Below are 19,684 nucleotides of genomic sequence, written 5' to 3' on the forward strand. Positions count from 1 at the left end.
GATCCCTGCAGGTGCTCGCGGCCCAGATGCAAGACAGACAGGACTCTGGTTGGAGGCCCACCACGGGCAGGCCTGGGGAGGGATTAAAAGTTAGCCGGGTGAAAGGGAAATGGGAATAGTGTTCTGGGAGCAAGGACTGGCAGGCCGGGCTGGCGGGGCCGGGTCCTAAAGAGCGGCTGCGTCCTGCTCACGGCGTTGCGCTTGGTCTGGGAGTGACGCGAGCTGCTGCCGGAGGGGCCTCAGGCCCGGGCAGGGAGGCTGGGACTGACCCGGAATTACAGAGAAGGGGCTGTGGGAGTAGGGGGGAGGATGGGGAGTGAGGGGCAGGGACAGAGCAGGGAGCTGGGCCGGGGCTGGAGCGGTGGCATTAATCCTGGCAGGCGGCGCAGGGGTGCAGAGAAAAGGGAGGACAATTCGAGGTTCATTTAGGAGGTAGAATCTGGACGGAAGTCCTGCCCCCTCCCGCTCTGCCTGCCTCTCAGCCTGCCTCCTCCTCGTCCTCCCACCCTGCATCTGTCCCTCCTCCTGTCCTGCCTTTGCTTCTTTTCCTTTTTAAAGAAATAACTATTTTTTTGAGGTATAATTCATATGCCCTGAAATTCACCCCTTTAAAGGGCCCAATTTAGTGGTTTGTAGTATATTCACAGTTGCACACCCATCCCTGCTACCTAATCCCAGGCATTGTCCTCCCCCCAAAGAAACGGTATGATCAGCAGTCACCCCACTGGTCCCTCCCCGGCCCCTGGTAACCGATGATCTGCTCTCTGGGGATTTGCCTGTTCTGGGTGTTTCATGTTAATGGAACCTATTAGTCTACTTGGTCGGTCACAACCAAACACCACAGACCTGGGGGTGTTTAAACGGCGGCCCCTGATTTCTCACAGCTCTGGAGGCTTGGAGTCCAAGATCAGGGTGCCGGGGGTCAGGTTCTGGTGAGAGCCCTTTCCGGTTGTGACCAGAAGACGCCACCTTTTTGTGTCCTCACCAGGTGGAGATGGGGTATCTCTCTGAGGTCTCTTCTTATAAAGACTTCATTCCATTATAAGACTGAATAGTATCCTTTGTTTATTCATCATCAGCTGATGGGGTGTGTACCTAGGTGCTGCGTTGCCAGGCCGTGTGGTAACTCCCTGTGAATGCTCTCATTTCCTCCCTGGTGCGTTCATTCAGACAACATGGCCAAACATCTATGAGGTCATTCAGCTTTGCTGTGTGCCAGACACTTCTGCTCGTGGGCTGAGAGGTGGGGGGCTGCTCCAAGGAGAGCTCTTCTTCGAGCTTCGGGCAGGTTTTCTTGGAGGAAGACTGTGTGGGAAAGGCCTGCTCACTCAGCATCCCCCAAAGCTTTAGCCAGCCGCTCAACCAGACGTGATATGCAAGGTCCAATGCAAAATGAAATTGTGGGCCCCTAGTTTAAATATGATTACGAACTTTAAGGCGGGTACAGCAGGGCATTCAGCTAAGCTCAGGACCCTTCCAGGTGGGCCCCTCTCCCGCGGAGAGAGCACAGCGCCTCTTCTCCACCCTGGCCTTAGGTAAGCTGGAGACCTGGGGACGCCCTTCTGATCGTGGAAAGGCTGCATTTTGTTAAGTTAATTGCATGTAGTAAAATGCACTGCTGTTTATTCCCACCTGTGGTTAAAATGGTAACATTTCCAGAATATCTCGCCTGGCTTTGGTGCATTTGCATATCTTCAGGGGTGGAGAGAAGTTATCTCCATGTCAGTGGGTAATTACCTGGGCAACTGGGGGCGTGTCTGAACCTGAGAGGTTAAAGGGAGGGGCTTGCTTGGTTGCTTCCTCCGGGAGCAGGGGAGAGAGACGGCGCTGGATTGCAGTTTGCAAACAACGGGTTTTAAACTTTTTTTCTCCCTTTGACTGATTTTGGTTTTTAGAGGTATTTTTGCCCTGGGATTTCCTCTCCCCGGACTTAAACCACCTAAATAGTTAAAAAGTCTAATCTTTGATATTTCAACTCAATATCTCAAAACGATTAATTATTGTAAGGAGCTGATTACGTTTAAGAAAGCGAGAATAGTTTAAAATTTTTAAGCTTCGAAATTTAAACTAAGTATCTCCAAAATGGTTAATTTTGTGTTGAGCTGATTATATATGATAGTGCGGGAGCCCTCTAGTCCTACCTAGGAAATAGTTAAAACTTTATAATTTGACATTTAAACCCAGTATCTCAAAAATGTCTAATTTTGTGTTGGGTGCTTTCGTTCAGTGAGGTGGGAGCTGGGAGCTCTTCCGTCCCTCGGAGGCGTTACCACTAAATTCCTGCTGGGATATCAAACCAGTCAGGGCACAACCCCTGCCTCCCCGCCCGGGACGCGAACGCGCCAAAGAGCGTCACGTGACCGCGCGTCGCGGGAAGCCCTTTGCGCAGCCGTCGTCAGGCGGCAGGCCGCGCACGGGCTCAAAGCCCAAACTGGAGGCGGGGCCTCCGGCGGCGCCTGCGCCTAGGCAGGTTCTGGCGGGCGCGCGCCGCGGGGGCGGGGTCACACGGAGGCGGCCACGCGGAGGCCGGAAGGAAGCGGATAGAGGGCGGAGCGAGCGAGGGAAGCCCGCCGGCCTGCGGGACGACGGTCGCGGCCTGATGACGTCGCACAATGGCCGGCCCCCGCGGGTAGTGGAGCCCGTTTGTTCCGCCCGCGTCGCGCCTCAAGCCGGAGGCTGTGAAGAGCGGAAGGGCCGACGGACGTCTTCCCCGCGCTGCCCCAACCCCAGCGGAGCCGTGGCCCCCTCCCCGCTCTCGCGCTGAGGTAAGCGGTGGCGGCGGCGGGGAGGCCGGGCCGGCTGGGGAGGCCAAGTCGGCCGGGCGGGGAGCGTGGCGGCGGCGCGGGGCCGAGGCCCGGGAGCCTCGCCGCCGCCGCCTCCGGGGAGCGCTCCAGGCTGAGCTCCCGGCCGAAGCGTGGCTCTCGGGGTCCGGGAAGGGGTTGCTGGTGCTGGCGGATCCCGCGTTCCGTCCCGAGTTCTCGTCCGCAGAAACAGAGCCGGCTCGGGGGCCGGGAGCCCTCTCGGAGCCCGAGATCCGCGGCTGCTTCTGCGTCCCGCGGCGGAGTTGACTCTCGTGAAGCTGTCACTTCTCTTCCGGGACATTCGCGTGGCACATGTTTGTCGCCCACAAAGCGGTGGTAGCAGGTTTACCCTCCGGAGGAGGCCAGCCCGGGCTGGGGATGAGCTTTTCGGGAACTTTGAGCTCTCTGGAGGCTCCTGGAACTTGCTCCCTCGGCTTCACAGTGCGCACAGGTTGGACGTGTTGTATTGGCTGTGACCCAGGACGGGCGCCACTCTTAGAAATAAACTTCCTTTCCGCTTTCGTTAGGAGCGTAAGGATGGCGGGTCCGTCGTGTGAATTAACTGCGGCTGTGATGCTGGGAGAACCTAAAGACTTAAGACTTCCAGTCTTGCTCTTGCTAAAACTTAAGTTTTGCTGAATAGTTTATGACAGCTGAGTTTGCTGGGCAGGGCAAAGTCGTTGATCATTTTAAATGAACTCTGTTCAGCAAACTCATTTGCAAGAGTAGGTCAGTCGTCAGATCCATTTGGGGAAAATGGAAGGAGAGGGTGGTTGATGTCTGAAGTACCGTTTGGGAGCATAGCAATGACTCTTATCATTTCTCCTTTGACACTACCCTCCTTGGTATTGCCCGTGGAGCGGTCCTTTCCCAGAGCAGGCGTTGGGATTCTCAAGGTGAGCCTGGACCCAGGCTGATGTCCACTTCCAAGCCCTCGGGGGGAGACTTTGCCTGATAGTTTTACAAACACACTGTGGAGCCCAGCCAGCTCTGGAAGCCAGTCAGATGTATCCCAAAGTCTAGAACTCCTCACTGGTTATAGGTGGGAAGTGCGCAAACATTGTTAAGAAAGTTTTGTGGAATCGTTCCAGAGAGCAAACAGGTAAGCTGTGGCCTTGCTCATGTTTAAAGAGGTTTTTCACTTGTACACAGGTACAAATCATCCAAGGTGAGTGTTTCTTCCCTGAGGAGTTCTGGGTGTTCAAACTTTGTTAGTTTGGGGTTGGTATCTGTCACTAGCTTCTGCAGTCTCTTTTCAGATGTTGTGAATCCATGAAGTTATGGATCAGAATTTTAACTGGATGCACTGTAACTTAGGTATTCAGATAGGGACTGCTCTATTAAAGCCGTTATCCCCAGAAAGGTTATGCTTGTATTTCACTGGTGCTCCTTTGGCAAAACCTCTTAAATTTCTGTTTTGGTAGTAAGTATATAAGCCAGATGGGAAAGTCTCATTCAACAGTCACACCCCATGTTTGATCAAAATCGCCGTAACCTTCCTTGGTTACTCATCTCACATACCCGACCAGGCTCTGAATGGCTTCCTGAAGCTCCTCAAAGTGACACACTGAGAGGAGAAGCATTTATTGCCAAGAGAGCATTCTGCAGGTTCTAAAGGTCACTCACCAGGAGGCTCCCGAAAAGTGCTGTGCTTTGGCAGTGTGCTGGGACCGGTGTGCTGCCTCCCAGAGTGAGTGCGGGGAAGTCCCGGCACAGCCTTCCAGAGATTTGGCACTTACTCAGACTTCTGTCTGGGGCAGCAGGTAGTTTATCAAGTTACAGGATTTTGTCACTCATTCATTCATTTACTCTACGAGCATTTATCAAGTATCATCGGTGAGAAGCAGGATGTAGTGGAGACAGAGTGATGGACGTGTTATTCCATCCCCTGGGCAAACTCGCCATCTTGTGGAACAAAGAGTTAATTCCAAACTTAGCAGGAATCCTTGATCACTGGGTGATTGTGTGAGAACAAATTATTATAAACTGTGAGCCTGGGAGTTGGTGACCAGAGGAACCTCCATCTGATTATCTACACTTAATAGGTGCATGTTTTCCAAGCACCTGACATAGAACATGCACTCAGATATTTGCCAAATTGAATTAATCTCAAAACAGGACACGGCCACCCAGAGAGACAGTTACATGCCCAGAGGAGGGGGCATCTCTGACTGAACACCAGCATCTCTGACTGCCAGTGACACTCATTCTCTTCTGTGCAGCAAGGTGTGACTCAGGTTGCTTCTAATCAACATTCTTTGACTTGTTTTCCTCTGCAATGTATTTGCCTGTGTGCAGCCTCAGATTGTAGAATCCCAAGAGGTTCCATAGGGAAAGGAGCAGTGACTCCTAGGGAAATTGTCCGGGCTTCCTAAGGGTGGCTGTATTTCCCAGTGTGCCTAGGACAGGCCCTCTTCTTCCCTGTTGTAGTTGTTAATGCTCCCTTTCATCTCAAATGGGTCCCAGTTTAGACAGTACATTCCGTGGTAGCTCTGCTATGAAGTACCAGCTGTTTGCTGAGCTCAGGCACACAGAGGTGAGTCTGAGCCCTTCTACTCAGGCACCTCATGGGGGCACAAGGGTCTCCCAACTGTTGCAGACAGTAGTTGCAGGACAGAATGAGACATGTGAATATGTAATAGAATAATGTACAATACCCTTGGGGCATGAGTTCTTAGTCTGGGGACCACGGGTGCACCTCAGGAGCTTTTGAACCCCACGTGAATCGCATAGGCCCAGTTTTCTCTGTGAGAGGAGCCATCCCCTTCGTCAGATCCTCAGGGCCGGCTGAGTTTCCGCCAGGGCTGACTGCCTGACAACAAGCCCTGGGCTGCCCTGCCTTCTGTGGCATCAAGTGTGCTGAGGACCTTTTGTCCTGCCTCCTCTGGTCAGCCCTGAAAACTGCCTTTGAGAGTGAGGAAGTTACCTTTGTGTCCTTGGAATGTAGAAGTTTTTCGTAATTCAAACTGGAGAGCATACGGGTGCAGTAAGTACTTCTTAAAAGTTATTTTCCAGGCCACAGTACTGGTACCAGCCTCACAATTTTAACAAGTCGGCCTTTCCTGTGGTTATCAGTATAAAGATGTACACCTTCGGGAGTTTCTCTTACTGGATTCATGTTTAGTGTAAGTGACAAACTAACATTGACAAGTTTGAAATCATAAAATAATTGACAGGTGTAACAAGTTGGATCTTCGTGTGTCACTTTTTTAAAACAAATAGTCTGTACAAACGATATATTAACTTTTCCATTTATGTGAAAAAAGTGTTTTCAGTTCTGCAGGACTAAGATAGGAGTATAGGCAGATCACAAAACTTCAGAAAGGAAAAATAGCAAAATATACTGGTTAATAGAGGTCTCCAATTTATGCATGGCCTGTGTTGCATGAAAAAGTTTATAAAATCCGTTTGGAACTTGGGTACCATTTTCCTCTGGAAACAATGGCAAAAAATGGGGGTTGGTTCCTAGGTATGTAGCAGAAACTTGTTCCACACGTAGTACAGGGCCCTGTGACTGAGCACATACTCCGGAGGCGGCTGTGTGTTGCAGTCCCGGGATGTCCATGAGGTGGCCTTGTGCCTGGTGTCCTGTGATGGGGGGGCATCACTCGTCAAAAGGCTGGTGTGAGGAAGCCGCCCATGCTGCTGCAGAGTGGCTGTCCTGCCACGGGCACTGGTGGCTGTTGGTTTTATTGCCGAAATTGTCTTAATAGCATAGTCTTGCACTAAGTAGATTCTCAGGTGTTTGTTGAATGAAACAGAATTAAGTACTCCTGAGCACACCAAGAGACCCGAACCGAGCCTAACGGGAGGGATGGGAGCGTGGCTTTTGGATGCTGAAGACCGCTTTTACCCATCTTCATGTGAATGTGCTTCAAGTGTGTGCAGCCTGTGCCAGGCACATCGTTGGGCTTATCTCATCCACTTGTGCAACAGCCTTGTAAAGTAGATACTGATGTCCCATATTTCAGATGAAGAAATTGGGGTCTGGCAATTCACATAATTTTCCCAAGATCCTAAAGCTGGGCAGCAGGAGAGCTGGAGTTCAAGTTCTGCCTCAGAGGCCCACACTGTTTGCACTACCCCATGTGTCCCATAAAGACGCAGCGCACCAGCAGGTCAGCTTCCCCCTTTACCGGCCCACTTGTACCAGTTCAGTATTTGAAATTAGGTACTCTTTCCATTTCTTCCTCTAGGTTTTAATTTCAAATTTGCCAAAATGTAAAAGCAATTTGGTTGGATCTAGTAACAGTGAAACCAAAGTATAAACCAGTTTGTGCTTGGGCTCTAGAAGAGGGCTGGTCTCAGGTTATGAGAGTTTGTGGCTATGAACAAGATAGCATGTTGCAAGGAGAGTAAGTGGCAGGCTTGGGGTATTTTCTGCAGAGTATCAGTTGTGTGATTTTTGAAGGAGTTTGAAGAGACGTTTGATTTTGGGTAACATTGATTGATTTAGTAGATAACCTTGTTTCCAGGATTGATATAGGTGGGGATCAGAACTTCTCAGTTTTCACATGGGGATGTATGCGGCTCAGTCCCAGTTCCTCAGGGGCTACCGGAACTCCTTTAGGCAGCTGGAGAGACGCAGGCCCCTGCTGTTAAGAAGACTTCTTATGTACAGTGTAGTAGGAAGTATACAAAGATAAGCATCAGATGTCATGCACAAAGGAAGATAATAAGTTTTAATATTGCAGGTGAGGGTGCTGGGGGCTGACTGCATGCTGGGAGTGCCCTGCGCCTGCCTGGAGCAGTCGAGAGCATAAGGGGCCTTAGAGGCCGCCCTGCGCGTGACAGCTTTCACCTTGCTTCTTGCCATGGGCTGTAGGACTAATTCAAGAATTCTTTCCAGTAGTCCTACCTCTTGATAGCATAGAGCAGACTGCAAAGTGAATCATTTTCAGAACTGTGGCTTTGAATGGATTGATCGGTTTGTAAATTACTATCATTGCTAAACATCTGGTTTACTTATCCCATGAGGAATTTTAAGTGAGTTGCCTCAATGTGTGTTAACTATAATTTCCATTAATAGCAAAAAGACATTTCTAACTGTAGACTTAGATACCAACCCTTGGAATATGCATCTTTAAACTACACATTCTCTTTTTGAAAGTAGAAGTTAAAAGACATATTTTTAATCTTTAGTTATGTAAGTACATGAAATGCTCATATATTTAAAGTATGCAAATAAATGTGTGTGTGTGTCACCAGATCTTGCCAAGGCACTGAACAGCATGACTATGACATACATTATCTTAAATAAAAACTTTTGTAGAATCTACTGAATATTGAACTCCTCACTATTCCTGTTATTTCAGACTAACTTGGAAGTGACTTGCTGATGTCAACTTGGTAATGGTAAATGTTTGCTAAAAGACTGTTTGGTGTTGGTTTCTTGTGCACACACTCTAACCCCACTTTCCACATTTAATACAAACAGGTGTGTGCTGTCGTTGTGCACTGAGATGGGAAAATCAGAAAATATACAACTTTATAACTAAATCTCCATTAATAAAAATAGAAATGAAATCTAAAATGATAGTCAGTCTTTTTACATAAGAAACCATTTGAATGTGTAAAACGTTACGCAGGGCTCCGTTCCACGACAGAGCGTATCGGGGCTTGAACCCCACCTCTGGGCGGCCGTGGTGGCTCCCATATGCAGGTCCGTGCTGAGGCCTGATGAAGGCCTGCATTTTTAAAGATCATCTTGAGTGATTCTGACAAGGCCGACATAGCCACACTTGATGGGCTTTCGGGAGAGGGGACAAGCCACCACCTGGGTGCCCCTACAGGTGGGCCCAGGCCCTTGAGGGCAACCCCAGAGAAATGGTCAGACATGTGCCTTATGACACTGCTGTCTCATTCCATAATGCACATTTTCTTGAATTTCAAAAGTAATTTATTCTGAAGGGTCCAAAGCTGTCTCTTGTATGTACATCTTACTGCCGACTTTGTGTTGACTGGGTGACTTGTGAGGAGGGGCGTGCTGAGTGTCTGCCTGCTAGGCTGCTACACGTGTGAGCGGGCCCAGCCCAGCCCTGCAGCAGCATCGTGTGTGGTGTCGGCCTGCCGTCCTCCCTGGTGGGACAGCCAGCAGCAGGGGCCTGCGGAGTCGGGTCTGGGATTTGGAGGAGCCGCGTGGGGCCAGGAAAGCCAGTTTGCCAAATGCTGTGAGTCTGTGCTCTCTCTTTTGCAGAACTGTGGGTACTGATGGATGTGGCCGAGAGCCCTGAACGGGACCCTCGCTCTCCAGAGGACGAAGAGGAGGAGCAGCAGGGGCTCTCGGACGATGACATCCTGAGGGAAAGTGGGTCTGATCAGGATTCAGATGGAGCTGGGGGGAGGGCTTCTGACTTGGAAGATGAGGAAAATGCTGCCCCAGGACTGAGCCAGGAGGAGGAGGAGAGCCGCTCCGACGAGGAGGCCCAGGAGCAGCGTGGGGGCCCTGCCGGACCCGCACCCGGGGAGGAGGGGGTCTGCCGGGAGGAGGACCGCGCATGCGAGCTGCGGGACGAGGCCTCGTCGGTCACCAGGGAGCTGGACGAGCATGAGCTCGACTACGACGAGGAGGTCCCCGAGGAGCCGGGCTCTGCCGCGCAGGAGGAGGAGGCCGAGAAGGCAGGGGCCGAGGAGGAGGAGGAGAAGGGAGAGGGGGCGCCTGGCGGGGAGGGCAGGGCCGGCGTCCGCAGTGTGGAGGACAAGGAGCCCCCGGAGGCTTGCAAGGAGAAGAGAAGGGAGGATGACGACGGCGAGATCGACGACGGGGAGATCGACGTGAGTACGCGGGCCCCTCTGCTGCGCCCGCCCTGTCACTCCAGTGGGGGGGCCCGGGGCGGGGGCGGGCGGGGGACCGAGGGCTGTGCTGGGCGCCGTCACCATGGCGATTAGGAAGTGCTGGAAATCAAGGAGGAGAAACACCTGGATTCAAAATGCTGCTGCCTGCTGGTGGGAAGCCACGGGCGGGCGTGCACTCATCTATCTGCCTGGCACTGTGGGTTGGATTGCATTAGAATGCCTGGCCCGATTTTTTTAAACAAGTAAAAAGTTGATTTCTCCCTTTGTCTTCACTGTCTTTAGATAATACTTGAGTTAGCATTCAGCTAGAACTGTGGGTCTCAGTTCTTGTTGGGTTTTTGAGATGAAAACTGGAGAGGCTTCCTTCCAGCTTGCCTCTTGGGGCACTTTTATCTCGGCCCCATGGCCCATCTTCAGGTAAGGGTCTCAGCGGGGCCAGGCATCTCTGGCAGTGTCCCTGAAAATGTCCTCAGGACTGGATAAAATGAGGTGGCTGGTCAACACCTTGTCGCCCTGGGCTGTGATGTACTTAGATCGCCTGGTGGTCAGGCTGAGGAGGCAGTGCTGGAAATGCATCAGCTGGCATATGGGCAGCTTGGGTTTTATGACGGGAAACCCTGAGAAGAACTTTAATCATGATCTTTGGCAAGTTGACTTTGGGGGAAAGAGCCTGAAGTCCTACTTAGAATGCTTTTTGCTCAGTGATGCTGAGAGGCGTTGGGACAGGGACCCAGCAGAGCGAAGCAGTCTAGGCTTCCCACGCCCCCAGGGAGGAGGCTGCTTGTCTGGGGGCCCTGCGGTGACAGGCACGCGGAGGGTGTCCCAGCACTGCTTTGGGTTAACTGCAGGCTCGCGGGAAGTAGGACGTGTCCCTGGGTATACACTTAGTCCATTTGAATTGTGCTGACCATGGTCGTCCCTGGCAAATTTATGAATTAAAACTGGTTCATAAGAACACAACAGTGTGGGGTATGTATGTGCATGTGTGTGGTTACAAGCTTAGAGTTGTAAATGTTTTATCTTCTCACATCTTAAAGTGTAGGAGGTGGTCTCCTGACTTAATAAACTTTGCTTAATATGACCTTATTTAAAAGGATGTTGTCAGGACATTATCACACATAAGTCCTTAGGTTTGGCCAACTATGCTTCCCTTTCACTTTGGAAAAACTCACCTCTGCCCCAGGGTTGGCAAAGGGAAAAGAGGTGCCATGAGACTCAAGTTAATCAATTTGAATGAAATTTAGGCAGAAGATGAAGTCATTGCTTTCGAATTGCCCATGAGTTTGGTTTTCCAGTGTTCCAGAGAAATGCTAGGTCCAAGTCCTGCCACCAGGGAATACCAGGGGCTCCTGACCAGCAGGGTCCTGCAACCCGGGGGTTCTGGGCAGTCTGTTTCCTGCTGAAGGAGGGCCAGTTGCAAACTCTCTTGCGTCAGTAAGTCTTGGGAGAAATCCATCTACTCTCCAGCCTTTCCATGATCCTAGGGGGCCTTCTGTCTCCCTACAGGCCCTAGAGGGCCTGGGCCTCATCACACCAGGGGGCTTTCCCACTTGGATTGGTGGGTTGAACTGATGTGGCCCTGGGAAGCACGCGTTGTCTGGAGATCTGCTGGTTCCCTTGGAAACAGCATGTGAAGTAAAAGCCCGGCACACTTTCCTGCCGCTCCATCTCCCGGCTGCCTGCTTGGTTCGGCCTGTCTTGCCCTCTCCTGGGGGCCACAGCCCAGTTGGAACCAGCGAGCTGCTGAGGAGACCGGAGCTTCGGCTGTGGAGTGGGGGCCGCACCCCCGACGGAGCCCCCGATCGAGTCATCCCTGCAGGCCTGTGCTCTGGGACACAGCTGGGGCGGCCCTGCAGGGTGCCAGCAGAGCAGGACGCAGCCCATCCCTGCCCCTGGGCCAAGCAGACCTCCGCTTGGAGGGCAGGCTCTGTGAATGGTGACGTGGACCCTTCCGGGGGTGCACTGGTCCTCTGAGTGTCTCTGGCCTGTTTGTGCTGCTGGAGAGCCGTCCTGCCGCAGGCCAGGGGTTCTGGGCGGTCCTCTGTACCCTGACTGTCGGCTTCAGTGCCGTCTCCTTTGCACGGGCTCCGCCTCTGCCACTGCCTCTGTCATACCTGGCTTCCTACCTTTGTTGTACTTCCGTCTCAGTCTGGTCAGTAGCATGTCTCCCTGTTGCCTCCCCCTACACCACCCATCAGGGACACAAGTTCCAAAGTCCAGGCCCTACTTGGCTGGCTCCCCTGTCTCCACAGGACCTGATCTGTTTGGGGCAGCCAGAAACTGCCTTCTGAGCACACAGATGACCACCCCCACCCCCAGCCTTGCTTTGGGGCACATTGAAGTTGAGTGGCACTGAGATGTGGGGTGGCAGTGGGCACTGCAGAGCCATTTGCATAGAGGAGGCAACGCAAGCACTGGGTGTGGGTGGCCAGTGCCAGGCCCAGGCACCTCAGGAGTGCCTGCTTTGGGCACACGTCAGCTGGTAGGTGAGCAGCTGCTGCCAGCTCGCTCCTCCCTTGTGGGTCCTGTCTGTGCCCCGCCGCACCCCTGCTGCGTGCCCACACACTCTCCCGTAGCCTTCCTCCCCTGGGGGCCCTGTTGGTGCTCCTCCTCCGGATCCCCTTTCTGGTCCCCGTTGCCGGGGGGTGGGAGCCAGCGGTGTGCAGCGGGGTTTGTGAGCGGACTGCTTCCAGCAGGCCTTAGGCCCAGCGCCCCCAGTAAGCCCCAAGCCCTGTGCGGGAGCCTCTGGTCCTAGTGGGAAGTCACTTCCCAGAGAGCTTTTCCTCGTGGCTTCCAAGCCTGGCTCTGGTATCGGGTGAGCCGCCTGGATGTTTCCATGAAGAAGAGCTGTGCATTCCACGAGGCCCTGCGCTGTTCAGTGCCCAGCGCGGCCTCCCAGCTGCGAGGGCCCCTCCTGCCCACCCCTGCTTGTCTCTTTCCCCCCGTGTCCTGGCTCCGAGTTGCTGGGGACAGCTGGGTGGGAGAGTCTGAAAGCTGTTGATATTTATCCTCCTTTTCACTCAAGAGTGCTTACCTCCCGCTCTTCTTCCCCTTCAGATTTTGGGTCACTGGGACACACAAGCTGGTTTGAGGAGAGTCACCCCCTTCCTCCCCAGCTATGCTCTCTTGATAGTGTCCTTAATAGTGACATCAATTTGTACAATTATTTTGTCTGAACCACATGATTTGTGACTTAGGCCTTGAATTACCTTTATGTTTGGTGTGCTTCCAAGAAGTCCTGCAGATACAAATGCCCTTCTGGAGGTGCCATGTCCCTGCTGTGTGTGGGATGGGTTTGCGCACGGGCTGGGCCACTGGTGGGGTGCAGGCTGAGGGCTTCTGGCAGCCTCTCACCAGCACAGTTCCTTCCTGTGGGGCCTGACGAGCCCTAGGTGGGTGTCCTGGGTCTCTCATTTGCCCCCTTGTGTCTGATCTGTCTGTCCTCTGCTTTGCTCGTGTCGTCTGGGTAACAGAACCTGGGCCACGGAGATGCTGTCCCTTTGGAAAAGGGTAGGCCTGCTATGCTCCCCTCCTCCTTCCATCACGGACTCTCTGCTAAGGTGGCCTTAGACGGGACAGCAGTCCATCCTGAGTGGACCACCGCACAACTCCTGGGTCGGGAGGGGTTGTGCTCAGCCACCCACAGGCGGGAACACTGGGAAACCTCTTCTTTCAGTGCTATTTCACATCTTCTCCTGTTCACATCCACCTGTTCCTTTTGTCTGGATACAGAGCACCTCCTACAAGCGTCTTCCTCTGCTGCCCTCGGGGCTGGTTCTCCTTCTCTGCAGGGCCCTGCTCCTTTTCAGGTGGCGCAGCTGCCGTGTCCACCAGCCTCTGCGTCACTCAGATGCTGAATGGCACTGGCCCCTCACTGAGGCCTAGGAGGCAGCTGCCTGCGCCACGTTTGCAGCGAGAGCCTTGCAGGATTGACCGCCAGCAGGACCGCCTCTGACATTCCCCACCCAGTTAGTCGGCACAGCGTAGGCGAGTGGGCACAGGCTGTCCCTTCCTCAGGCCAGAGAGTCCAGGGCCTCTGAGGATAGGGGACTTCTTCACTCATGGCAGAGCAGACCTGGCCTGAGCTGACGCAAAGCTGGTGGTGGTCCTGTGCCTGCCCCTGCGTGGGGCTGGTCATGTGCCTCCTCCCAGGAGGACCACTGTGCTCTCAGACCCCATGCCATCACTTCTCCAAAACTGGAGCGTTGCTGGTGCCCAGAGATGATCACAGTTCCCACGTTGCCTCCAAGGTGTTTGTGTTGACGTGGTGCCACTTCTGAATGCTCACTGCTCGTATCTTATGCGAGGTCCTGTGTGTGGTGGCAGGTGCTCTGAGCGCAGCATCTGCAGCAGCCTCGCAGTAACCTGTCCTGCTAGAGGAGACCAGGGCGCAGAGAGGAAGCAGTGTGCACGGACATGCTGCCAGGAAGTGAGCCCGGGCCTTCCCCCATCACGTGTACTTCACAAAGGCAGGGACATGGAGGGTGCCCTTTGTGTACTTGACTGAGGAGGCACTGATAGAGGCATGCCGACGGGCCGTGATTTTTCCTTAGATCAAGGGTGCAGGGCCTTGCACACTCCCCTGACTCAGGCGCTTGTGCCATCCTAGAGCCTGGGGCGTGCTGGTAGGCAGCTTGCTGGTACTGTCCTATTTGTCGATTGACCAGTTGGCTTCTGGCTGGCCCAGGGCCTCTCCTTGTCCTCTGCTTGCGCTCCAGGCCATGGAGGCCATGTGGACAGACAGCCTGGCAGAATCCTTCATGTCGCGCTGGGCGTGACGGCCCTCCGGCAGCTGAGTGCTGTGGCTGTGGTGGAGGGCCCATTCTCGAGTGGGGTGTGCATGAAACTGTGAGCTTTGGGAGCTCATTTTTTTTCTCATCCATAACTTTAAAAGCCACAGTGTTAAATGGTGAGTTGAAAATTCAGGATAACACATTGCTGATTCGCTGATTGCTTTTGCTTGTCTTCTAAAGGAGAGACCGTTAACCCAGCAGAGCAGTGTGTGTGGTGCCATCTTGACATAGCAAGTGTGGGGCACATGGCAGCGGTCAGTGTGCAGGCACTGCCTTCTGTCCTGTGGCTGACCTACGATTTCACATGTGGCACCACTGGGTCCTCACCTGGTCACAGTCCCTGTTAAGAGCTGCATTGTACTCCCATGTATAGGGCTGCCTCCCGATTTCGGGATGGGCAGGCAATTCTCCTTTACATTTGGGTAATATTGAAAGTGACACCTTTGTAGAAACACACCTCTTTTATTTATTTATTTATTTATGTGTGTGTGTATGTATGTATGTATCATTAATCTACAATTACATGAAGAACATTATGTTTACTAGGCTCCCCCCTTCACCAAGTCCCCCCCACACACCCCATTACAGTCACTGTCCATCAGTGTAGTAAGATGTTGTAGAATCACTACGAGTCTTCTCTGTGTTGCACAGCCCTCCCCCTGCCCCCCCCCCACATTATACATGCTAATCGTAATGTCCCCTTTCTCTTTCCCTGCCCTTATCCCTCCCACCCATCCTCCCCAGTCCCTTCCCTTTGGTAACTTAGTTCATTCTTGGGTTCTGTGATTCTGCTGCTGTTTTGTTCCTTCAGTTTTTCTTTGTTCTTATATTCCACGTATGAGTGAAACCATTTGGTACTTGTCTCTCTCCACCTGGTTTATTTCACTGAGCATAATACCCTCTAGCTCCATCCACGTTGTTGCAAATGGCAGGATTTGTTTTCTTCTTATGGTTAAATAATATTCCATTGTGTATATGTACCACCTCTTCTTTATCCATTCATCTACTGATGGACACTTAGGTTGCTTCCATTTCTTGGCTATTGTAAACAGTGCAGCAATAAACATAGGGGTGCATCTGTCTTTTTCAAACAGGGCTGCTGCATTCTTAGGGTAAATTCCTAGAAGTGGGATTCCTGGGTCAAATGGTATTTCTATTTTGAGCATTTTGAGGAACCTCCATACTGCTTTCCACAATGGCTGAACTAACTTACATTCCCACCAGCAGTGTAGGAGGTTCCCCTTTCTCCACAACCTCACCCACATGAGAAACACACCTCTTTAAACCTGATCTGGTGCCCTTACCGTGAACCCTGACTTCTGAGCCCATCATTCAGCTCTCACGCATGAGTTTCCAAGCGAAACGGGGAGATTTCAGTGAGTTCTAACCTTTCGAAAGAGTTTCGTTTTTCTAATGAGAACAAAGAATGTGCCCTCAGCTCCGGTTTGGGCCCCCGTAAAGCACCACACAAAGGTGCATTCAGCATGGTGATCCCCGTGCGAGTGGCGGTGAAGGAAGGCACAGGCTGTGGGCCTTTAGAGACTAAGCACGCTTTCTCTAAACCAGGTACTCTGGTGGCTCTGAGAGGAATATAAACTATATATTTTCAAGGCAGAAATTGTACAAATACTTAAGCTTTAAAAATAAGTCATCCTAAGTCCACAGTTTAGCTTCAGCGTTTCTTCATGTGACGAATCTTACTGACCATCTCCTGGGAGCCTTACTCTGCCTGAACCAGGGGCACATGCAAGCAGACGGCCCTGCCCAAGGAGCCCCTGCTGAGTTGGGGTGACCATGCAGGAAGGGGCTCTGGGGCTCCATTATGAAGGCAAACGGGGAGACTTAAGGAAGGGACTCCATCGGAGACCTGGTAATGAGATGAGTGACCAGCGAGGGTAGAAGGGGTCAGCCTGGGATCTGAACAGGCCACTGTGCACCGTGGGAAGGCACAGGGGCGGGGCCAGTCAAGAAGTGGTTCCCCTCACCAGGTGGGACCAGGCAGTAGTTTGGCCAGCGGTGGTTCTGCAGGAGGTGGGGAGCTAGGGGTCCGGGTGCGTCCCAGACCTTTGCCCTGTGTGAGCCCTTGGGTGGATTGTCATGGGGCACTCCGGAACAGTCTGGGACCGAGGACAGTGAGTTCCATCCCGGATGTGCTGACAGAGATGTCAGCAGGGCAGCTGGATATGTGTTTGGGCTGGGGGTGATCCCAGGCAGAGGACTGATGGGTGGGGGCTGGAGCCTGTGCCTGTCAGGGGTGGCTGAGGTCCTGGGGTGGGGTGGCCAGGGAGGGCACAGAGCCGTGGTCCAGGTAGGGCTGCTTTTTGGGGTCCCTGGGGCGAGAATCACCTGGGCTTTGGTTCCAAAGCTTGACAGTCAAGGTCAGGAATCTGTGCCAAGAATGAGAAGGAAGGGCCCAGATCTGAGCTGAGATGTGGGTCCACCCCCTGACCTCAGTCACCTGACTTTCCTCCTCCTCACCCGCCAGACTTTTAAGTAAGGGAAAGTTTGAGTTTAAGGACATAAAATACCTGTTCTATAAATATTGTTTAAACGTACAAAATACTTAAAACCTGAAGTGTTTCCGTGTCCTGCCCAAAGTTGCTGGTGGAGAAAGAGAATGAAGGGCTGCTCTGTGTGAGTGCTGTGCGCTCAGAGCTTTCCTGCCTGTGTCCTTCCTTGCGGTGCCTCGTCTAGTGAGCTGCGAGGCGCCTCCGTCACGTTCCCTGAGGGGTCTGAGTTTGCAAATACCCTGTCTAGTTGGATGAAAGCTGTGCCCATTGGCACATGCCCCTCCCATCTCTTCCTTCTTAAGATGACTCCCCCTTCACGTCACGTTGTCCTCTGTTTCAGGATGACGATCTGGAAGAGGGCGAAGTAAAGGACCCCAGTGACAGGAAGGTGAGGCCTCGTCCCACCTGCCGATTCTTCATGAAAGGTAATTGTCTGAGAGAGGGGCTCTGCGTGGCCTCGGCCTCACCTGGGGCTGTGCTGGCTCTACGGCCACCTCGTCGAGGGCTGGCGCCTGTGCCAGGCTGCCCTTGGGACCAGAATGACAGGTGGCAGTGGTATTGGTGCTGAACAGCAGATCCTGTGATTGTGCTGTCGTCGCGTTAGTGACCAGCCCAGAGGGGATGTCTGGTCATTTTCACACCCGCTTAGAGCAGACCTGTGACTCTGATGTAGATGGCAGCCATCATCCTCCCGAGAGGCCCTCTTCCAAGGCCAAATGCCCCAGGTGCCTCTGTAAGGAAAGTCAACGCTTCTCTGCTTGACATGTCAGAAACACCTCCCTCGTTTGGAGTGGATTCCCAGTTGCAGCAGGGAGGCCTGTGAAAGCAGCAGGCCCCTCCCTCTTGAGAAGTAGCTGGAGCAGGCCGGCGCGAAGGGCTTGTCGGACAGTCTGGGCTGGGGTCAGGAGGCTTGGAGGTGGACGCGAGGCCCCGGCTGTGGGGCTCCTGGGCACAGCAGTAGTTCGTGGTACCCTTGCCGTGCTTAGTGAGTCCCTCAGACAGGCAGGAGGACGCTCTGTCCTTGGCCCCCTCTGGCGCCGAGCAGCCGCCGCTGGCCCAGCCCGTGCACTGAAGCTCACAAGAGCTCCCTGTGCTTCTTTCCCAGGCATTGTGACACTGCTACCCGCTCCCCTTGCACCAGTGCCAAACCCCGTGCCACTCAGAGGCCAGGTTAAAGGTACAAAGTGCACAGCACTCACTCTAGTACCTCAGAGGCACCCACTCCAGAGGCCAGACTTCTTTGTTTTGGATCCAGAAGGCTGCTGTGAAGCTGGAGGGCGTGGGGCGGGGTGGGGGGCGGGGCAGAGCCTGGCCAGGAGCCTCAGCGCCCAGGGCCCTCTGAGCTAGGAGGGCACGGTGCAGTGGAGCCCCGCCCCTAGTCCCAAGGTGACCCCGCGAGGAGGGGGCAGCGGAGCTGAGGGGCCGGCTCGCCAGCGCCCAGGCCAGCGCCTGCCCACACTGTTCACCTGCTTGTTGTCCCCGCCAAGTGTCAGTTCACACGCGCATGTGATGGACTCCGCTGTGCCTGCAGGAGGGCCGCCAGCACCGTCCTTGGACGTGACCAGCGTGGCTGCTCTAAAAGGCAGAGAGGTGTGCGACACACTTTAGAAAGTCTTCCAGGGCTTTGGTATTTGAACTGTGAATGTTTCAGAAAATGTAAATATAAACAACAGACCTTTTTTCCATGATGTGGGAATAAATGATGTCAGTCCATCTTTGGACTTGCTAGATTAAAGTGATGGGGGCAGATATGTACCCATATACATAGATGTATCTGTTCATCACGGTGGGGTTCAGAAGCTTGGTGGGCGGGTCAGGACCAGCCAGAAGTTCCCATGTGGAGGCCACAGTGTCCGGGGTTTGCACCACGGAGGCTGGGGTCCGGGTGCTCGGGGTCCACTGCTGCGGTAGTCCCGGAGTTTCACTGCAGACGCACTCAAGTGAAGTGGTTGCTGGAGCTGCACCACAGGGGGCGCCTGCTGGACAGGGACAGGGCACCGTCTCTGGGGATGTCTCCCTGGTGGCAGGAGGCAGGTACCTCCAGAACCTGCGTGCTCAGTGGGTTTGAGGGAGTGAGGCTGGGGGGTGAGGCTCCCAGCAGAAGAGAAACCTGAAGCCAGGGGCAAACGGCCTTCCTTTCATCTTGGGCATGATCAGTAACTTGTTTTAGGAGTATTTTTTAAAGGTGCATAATTCCTTTCCCCTGTACTCTGTTCACAGATTTACCATCTTGCTTACTCCACAGAGTAATATGCAGTATAGTACAAAGGGAAACGGTTGATCCTTCTGTAGTTCTAGAACACATATTGTGGCTTTTTGTCAGTTGTGAAACAGTTTATGGATGTTAGTTAAGAAATGAAAATTTACGTCCATACAAAAATGTGCACGTGAACGCTCATATAGTGGCATTATGTACAATAGCCAACAAGGGAATACAACCCGATGTCCATCAGCTCATGATGGAAAAACCAGGGTGGTCTGGCCACATGATACAATATTATTCTGCCACAAAAAGGAGGAAATACTGATACCGCAACATGGATGAACCTCAAGGATGTCACTTCAAGTGCAGAGAGCCGACACTGAAGGCCTCCGACTGGACAGGCCCGCCTCAGCCGCGCAGAGCAGGCAGAGCCACGGTCGGGGTCGGTCATCAGGGGACGGGAGTTGGGGTCACGGCTGAGAAGTACAGTCTCCTTCTGGCGTGCGGGGATGTCTGGGATTAGACAGTAGTCCTTATATAGATTTGCCAATATGCTAACACCCTCTGAATCATACTCTTTTA

At 53.1% G+C, this 19,684-nt stretch overlaps 1 protein-coding gene across 3 annotated transcripts in view; it reads left to right on the plus strand.

Moving 5' to 3' along the window:
* Positions 1-2,563: 2,563 nt before the first annotated feature.
* The window catches only part of ZC3H18 (zinc finger CCCH-type containing 18), a 63,520-nt gene continuing 46,399 nt past the window's right edge, over positions 2,564-19,684 (plus strand). Inside the window, exons 1-3 of one of the 3 annotated variants that reach the window (XM_057492973.1) lie at positions 2,564-2,765; positions 8,998-9,560; positions 17,240-17,324. In XM_057492973.1, the coding sequence (XP_057348956.1) occupies positions 9,012-9,560; positions 17,240-17,324 (634 nt within the window). In that variant the 5' untranslated portion in view covers positions 2,564-2,765; positions 8,998-9,011. Of the gene's footprint in view, positions 2,766-8,997; positions 9,576-17,239; positions 17,325-19,684 lie in introns of all 3 variants that reach the window. The other 2 variants (XM_036924224.2, XM_036924225.2) reach the window with 2 other exon arrangements.

The sequence above is a fragment of the Manis pentadactyla genome, chromosome 15 (assembly GCF_030020395.1).
Source record: "Manis pentadactyla isolate mManPen7 chromosome 15, mManPen7.hap1, whole genome shotgun sequence".
Taxonomy (NCBI): domain Eukaryota; kingdom Metazoa; phylum Chordata; class Mammalia; order Pholidota; family Manidae; genus Manis; species Manis pentadactyla.